General features: G+C 47.4%; 1 protein-coding gene across 1 annotated transcript in view; it reads left to right on the plus strand.

Moving 5' to 3' along the window:
* LOC116218816 (rho GTPase-activating protein 44-like) overlaps positions 1-7,500 on the plus strand; it is a 22,360-nt gene that overhangs the window by 8,817 nt on the left and 6,043 nt on the right. The window contains exons 2-6 of the mRNA XM_042703375.1: positions 174-287; positions 956-1,047; positions 1,415-1,595; positions 4,412-4,429; positions 4,955-5,131. Of these exons, the coding sequence (XP_042559309.1) occupies positions 174-287; positions 956-1,047; positions 1,415-1,595; positions 4,412-4,429; positions 4,955-5,131 (582 nt within the window). The remainder of the gene's footprint in view (positions 1-173; positions 288-955; positions 1,048-1,414; positions 1,596-4,411; positions 4,430-4,954; positions 5,132-7,500) is intronic.

The raw sequence follows: 7,500 nt of genomic DNA on the forward strand, positions 1-7,500 counted from the left end.
GACTTCATATGAGCCATCTATGTAAACATGTTTCCCCATCTATGTAAACATGTTGTTTCCCCATCAGATCCAGTACTTTCATAGTTGTTTCTTTTTCTCAGTTTTTTTCTCAGTCTTTTGAGAATTCCTACACACAGATCCGTTGAGGTTTAATTCTCACCCACCCCCCACAGGTATTTAATCAAGTTTCTGGCCAAGCTAGACGAGTACGAGGATGCTAATAAGATGACGCCAGGGAACATCGCCATCGTGCTGGGACCCAACCTGCTTTGGGATAACAATGAAGGGTATGTCTCACCCTTTACTCCACCCGTTAATACACACACAGACATGTCTCACCCTCTACTCCATCCGTTAATACACACACAGACATGTCTCACCCTCTAATACACACACAGACATGTCTCACCCTCTACTCCACCCGTTAATACACACACAGACATGTCTCACCCTCTACTCCACCTGTTAATACACACACAGGCTTTAATCACATTGAGCACATTCATCCATCTTTGCCCATGTCTGGGCTGGCTTACAAGTAATTAAACAGCTTGCAGGTTATTAAAGAGAACTGGAGGAAACATCAATATGTAGTTAATCAAATCTGACAGTAGGGTTGAGTAGTTGTAATGTTTCAGCATATTTCAAAACATATATTTATCAAAAAATTTAGTTAGGGTAAACAAAAAGACAAGCCAGCAGGTTAGTCAGGCTTTCTTTCTGCGTTATATTTTAGAAAATATATAAAAATGGGAACATTTCAGAGGCCTGCAAGTTCTTCAGCAACTATGTTGTTAATAAGGAATGTCGTGTACATTCAAATCTTCCTAATGTTCTAAGGAGTTCTAAGTGCTTGAGTTGGTTCTAACTATCTTATTGAAGATTCTTGTTGTTTGCGGCTTGCGTGACTGTTCTCTTCTCCCTGTTCCATGTTTGTTCTCCGGTTCTCCTGAAGGAACATCACCGAGATGATGACAACCGTCTCTCTGCAGATAGTCAGCATTCTGGAGCCCATTATCCAGCATGCAGACTGGATCTTTCCTGGTGGTGAGAAAGGCACACACACACACACACACACACACACACACACACACACACACACACACACACACGTACACATTAACACATCATCTTTACACACATTAACAAACTTAGACATCCAAACAGGCAGATGTGCACAGATTCTCGCAGACATACAAGCATGGACACGCACAAACACGCGCACACACACACACACATGAATAGACACACACACACACACACACACACACACTTGCGCACACACACACACATGAATGGACACACACACACACACACACACACAAACGCATGGAAACATAACACTCAAATCACATTTAACTTTTTTTTGCTTTTGGTTGTTGGGAACTAACCTTTGACCCCTCTCGTCCCCCAGAGATCGAGTTCAACGTGACGGGTAACTACGGCAGCCCCGTGCACACCAACCACAACGCCAACTACAGCTCCATGCCCTCGCCCGACATGGACCACTCCGAACGCAAGCAGTCGGACCAGAGCCGCCGCCCGCTCAGCGTCGCCACCGACAACATGATGCTGGAGTTCTACAAGAAAGACGGGTGAGGGCCTATATGTTCACTCTGAGCCCAGGTAGCGAGGTTCCGAAAGTTTCTGCCAAGAATGACGTTCCCACTGTAAAGATTGGCCGGTTAGAGCCGTAACTTCTCTTAACCAGAGAGTTCCTGCTCTTGGGCGCCACACACAGGAACTAGGGGGCAGTGCCCTTCGCTGTGTGTATGTGCCAAGGGCACTGAGTGAACTGAGATCTACTGTTGGTGCAGCATATGGGTGAGGTCAGACAGATTAGAGCATGAGGCAGTTTATAAACATGGCTGTGCTTGATCAAAAACATCCTGACTTTGCCGTCTTTAGTAGTCTAGTAGTCGTTGTGTTATGGCATGTGACACTGTCATGTGCTGAGGGTTGTGCCCTCGGGTCTGACTAGGTGGTATATAATAATAATAATAATAATAATAATAATAATAATTAATTTAATTTGTAATGCATTCAGAAGAATCTCAGAGTGCTATATGGGGGTCTATGTCTGTGTCTGTGTCTTTGTCTGCCTGTATATGTGTTTCTCCATCCGTGAGTCAGAGAGAGAGAGAGAGAGAGAGAGAGAGGAGCGTGTGAGCGAAATTGAGGTGGAGGGAGATTGTGAGATTATTGAGAATGGGAAGAGAACAGAAAGGGAGGGTGATATCCAGTATGTGTCAAATGAGAAGAAGGAATGAGAGCATGATAGAGAGGGGGAGAGAGAGAGGGAGGGAGAGAATGAAAGCTATCTGCAATAAACTGCCCAGGGAATGGGTAAAGGATTAGCACATCTCCCCTCTTCTCTCTCTCTCATCCTCTCTCTCTCTCTCTCTTTCTCTCATCCTCTCTCTCTCTCTCTCTCTCTCCCTCTTTCAGTCTTTCTCTTTCTCTCTGCCCTTGGGGCCGTGGTCTAATCTGTCTTCTCCCCCCCCTCTGAGTGGAGTAGAGTAGAGTGGAGCGGAGTGGAGCTCAGCTAATTAGCCAGACCAGGCTGCGCTCTCTCCTCTCCACTGCACTTTAATCAATAGAGCTCAGCACTCATTAGACACACAGACACACAGACACACAGACACACAGACAGACAGACAGACAGACAGACAGACAGACAGACAGACAGACAGACAGACAGACAGACAGAGTCAGACAGTCAAACAGACAGACAGAAAGACAAACAGACAGACAGAAAGACAGGCAGTCAGAAAGATAGACAGAGTCAGACAGAGAGACATACAGAGTCAGACAGACAAACAGACAGAGGGAGGCTCAGGCCAGGGAGGATTCTTCTTCTTTTTCTCATCTTTTGGTCCTGTGGAGCACTTGAAACAAAGATGAGGTCAGGGGTTATGATTGTGATGATGAAGTTGATGATGATGATGATGAAGAGGAGAAGGAGGAGGAAGGGTAGAGTGAGGGTGCTGCTGCTGATGATGATGATGATGATGATGATCCTGATGATCATAATGAATAAGGCATGAAGGAGGAATAGGATGGTTGTGATGAAGCTGATGATGATGATGATGACGAAGACAATGCTGGCTTTGTTTAAAATTTCAAATACCCCTCCAACTTTTGAATGCAGTACACAGTATAGACAAGCGAAACATGTATGTGTGAAAAAACGTATTGTTGTTGTGAATCACCTTCCTGTGTGGTGGAGAGGTGTAGGGGAAGAGGGGCAAATCCTCTAAGCTCTGGCCTCATGCGGTCAGTGCGGCCCACACATCCTCAGGCAGCTGCAAAAATAGTTGCTGTTGTCAGCAAGTCAGATCCACTGGGAATCCCGTTTGGAGTTCCCTGACATTCCTGTTGGCTACTATGGTTTTCAACGGAGAAGTTTCTGTGTCGGTGTTAAGACAAATCAGCCGTTTCGAGGAGGATCTCAGTGCTATTCATGTTTCCTGTCTGACTAAACGTGATCCACAAACTCTCCATATCCGTCTAGTGGTGACCCAGGATTCACTGGAGCATGAGTGGAATTATAAAACTACCCCACAACGCTGTCCATCTCGTCCTTTACCATGTGTGGATGCAACTACCCAACACCGCTGTCCATCTCGTCCTTTACCATGTGTGGATGCAACTACCCCACAACGCTGTCCATCTTGTCCTTTACCATGTGTGGATGCAACTACCCCACAACGCTGTCCATCTCGTCCTTTACCATGTGTGAATACAAGCAACTCTAATCTGCCCGCAGTCATCCCTGCTATTTATTTTTGGGTGCATTTCTGTCTAGTGGGAAACGTCCTAATTTTTTGTTAATGAATCTGGTAATTGGCTCACCAGTGGGCCAGCTCAGGGGGAACTCTAATGGGAGGGTGTGTGTGCGCCCCCCCCCCCCCCCCCGCCTCCCCCCATCATTTCCCCAATCATTTCCTCTTTGCATGCACAAATCTCTTTCACTCGCCCTTCCTTAAATTAGGGTCTTATATTACTCTCTTCTTCCCTTCTATCCATCAAGGTTGGGTAACTTCATACTTGAACCCTCTGTACATGTCACAAGCATGTTATGGCAGACATAAGGCACCTGTTATTAATCACCACGGCAGTCAGTGCCCAGTGATGTAAAATCCCATGACAACTCTCAAAATTGTATATTGATGCTATACCAGGCTGATATCACCTGCTAGTATCAAAACATCATCATAACCATTAGCGATAATTCTAATAATGATTATATCACTGGACATTGATTGTCACGACAGCTTATGACAGGATGCTAAGACATGGTTATGTCAGTATTATGACAGAGAGTTTAAGTACAGTGCTATCCTTGGCTCTTCTAGCGATGTTTCTGTCCAAAACTAACGGCTAGTTTCTTCTGTTTGACCTATGGCAGCATTAGGAAAATCCAGAGGTATGGTACCACTTTCCTCTCTCTCTCTTTGTCTCATTTTAGTCTCACCCTTTCCTCATCACTGATGATCACTTTGACCATATTCTCAGTAATGTCTCACAAAGGCCTGTATTTATAACATGAGAAAGGATGATGTTGTGGTTGTTGCAATTTGCCCTTTGTGAATATAACCTCTATTTGACATATTCTCACACATGATAATCTTGATCTTAATATTAAATAATAATAACAATAATAATAATAATAATACTTCTGAACTGAAGAGAGAAAAAATTATTTAAAAGTTACTTTAAAAGTAAAGCAAAATATTATGACTAATGAGAATAATTTTTTTTTACATTTATGAGCTTCTTAATACTGAGTGTTGGTTGGAACTCCGTGTCTCACCTCCGTCTCTGATCCCGTTCTCTCATTGGTCACGTGTGTCCCGCCTCTCACCTCCCCCCATGCGATTGGCCGTGTGTGTGCCCCGCCACTCCTCTCCCGCTCTGTGATTGGTCGGGGTCGCGTGTGTGTGTAAAGCAGCATGGGGGTGCGGGTGATGGACACATCGTGGGTGTCGCGGCGCGGCTCATCGTCGGCACGGAAGACCTCGTCGACCCCGCCGAGCCTCCAGGGCCCCTGCCTGCCCGGGGATGAGTTTGGGGATCTGTACGCCTCCCCCTCCCCCACACCCCCGGGGGGCAGCAGCGACCGCGTCAGGTAAGGACTCGAGGGCAGGAGGGGTCCCCACAAAACCGCCATCCTGGCTTGCTCTGATCAAGACATTCAATAACTCATAACCAGCTACACACACACACACACACACACACACACACACACATACACACACACACACACACACACACAAACACACACTCACACTCTCACACACACACACACACACACACACACACACACACACACACACACACACACACACACACACACACACACACACACACACACACACACACATTGTGCTAGGTAAGGCCACCAGCAGGGCTCCCAACAGGATAACCACCTGGCATTGAATGACAACACATTTTAATAAACACCCATTAACTTATGGCCTCTGAACACACACACACACACACACACACACACACACACACACACACACACACACACAAACACACAGATACACACACATACACACACACCTACACACACGCACACACACACACAGATACACACTCACACACACACACATACACACACACACACACGCACGGATACACACAAACACACACACACACACACAATGACACACAATAGTGTTTTTCCTTGTGTCTCTCCACGACACACTCTGATTAACAATAATACACTGTCTGCTTCTTCTTTTGGATCAGCGGTGCTTCTTTCTTGCCTGTTTTTTCTCTGTGGCTGTTTCTCGCCCCTCTCTCTCTCTCACTCTCTTTCTCTCTTCCTCTCTCTCTCTCACCCTCTCTCTCCCTCTCTATCTCTCACCCTATTTTTCTCTTCCTCTCTCTCTCTTTCACTCTCTTTCTCTCTACCTTCATTCTCACCTCTACTCTTTTCTGTTCATGTCGTACTCTGTCCATCATGTTGTCTCTTGAGTGTTAACTCTGCAGTCTTTAAACTCACTTCGTGTCTCTTTGCTTTGCCTGTGTTTGTCATCAATCACCCTCTTGAATGAGATATGTGCTATGAATCAGATATGTGATGTAAACAGCAGATCACATGGTCTTGAGTGTGTGTGTGTGTGTGTGTGTGTGTGTGTTTGTGTGTTTGTGTAGATCCTTCTGATCTGCCAAGCCGTGTGCATTTGTAGTTAATGGACTCAGTATGGTCTTCCTCCTGAGAACACAAACACAGCTTTGCTCCCCCTGAGTGCTTCAGGCCAGCACAGCTCATGTGCGTTATATTACACAATGCAGAAAAATGCACACACAATGCACACTGGACTGTGTATATTTATATATATATATAAATATAAATAGACACTCAATGCCCTATGGGTGCATTTTGCATGACCCTCGTTTACCTTTTTCACTTTTTCCTTCTTTCGCTTTTCCTTCTATTTGTTTATGTTCTGTCCCTCACTAACTCACCCTCCATCCTACACTACTGTGTTTAGCCTCACAGATTTCACCGGTGCTAAAATGTTAACCTGAACCCAAACAGCTGTAGTCCCAAAACCCTCTAAATAACCTTCAAAGCACCTCAGAATGCTCACATGAAATAAACTACGTTTCCCACACTTCCCCGTTACCCTCTTAGACCAGGTGTCCCTCTTTCCGGCCACCTGCTTTGAAACTGTGTCCTTCTCACCATCTCTCTCTCCTTTATCTATTTCACTAAATAAACTACGTTTCCCACACTCCCCCCTTCCTCTCTCAGCTGAGGTCAACTGTGTCCTGCTCCCTCTCTCTCTTCTTTATCTATTTCACGTCGCACTCTGTGTGTCTTCTGGACGTTTCCGCAGCTCTGACGACGTGTTCTCCTCCAACAATTGGTCGGACACCTGCTACATCTACCCCTCCCCGGAGGAGGAGAGGCCCCCGCCTCCGTACCCCTACTCCGCCTACTCTTCCTCCTCCTCCTCCTCCTCCCCTTCTCCCTCCCCTTTCACGCCCTCCACTTCCTCCTCCTTCTCCTGCTACTCGCACTCTCATCACTCACACCTCTCCTCGCACTACCACCAACACCACTTACACCCCCAGCACCCCCACCACCATCACCACCACCATCACCACTCCAGGTCCTCATCCTGCTCTCGTCCTGTGGCCCCCGGCCCCGAGTCAGTGGCCCCGGGCCCCTCCCCACCTCCGCGCTGGTCTGGCTACAGCCCCCCGCCCTTGCCGCCGTCTCCGTGTCCTTCCCTGTCCCCGTGCCCGTCCTTGTCCCCGTCCCCGCACCCGCACCCGCACCCCCACGTCTCGTCGTCCGCGCGCTCCCCCTCGCTGGACATCAACTCCAACCCCAAGCCCAGCTCTCTGCTGCTGCTGCCCAGGCAGATGTCTCTGTGTGAGCACGCGGCGCATGTGTCCCTCACCCCGCTCACCCCCACCTCCAGCCCCGCCGCGCCCGCCTGTGGCCCGTTCCCCTCCGAATCTAACGCCCCTACC

This window comes from Clupea harengus, chromosome 23, assembly GCF_900700415.2.
Source record: "Clupea harengus chromosome 23, Ch_v2.0.2, whole genome shotgun sequence".
Classification (NCBI taxonomy): domain Eukaryota; kingdom Metazoa; phylum Chordata; class Actinopteri; order Clupeiformes; family Clupeidae; genus Clupea; species Clupea harengus.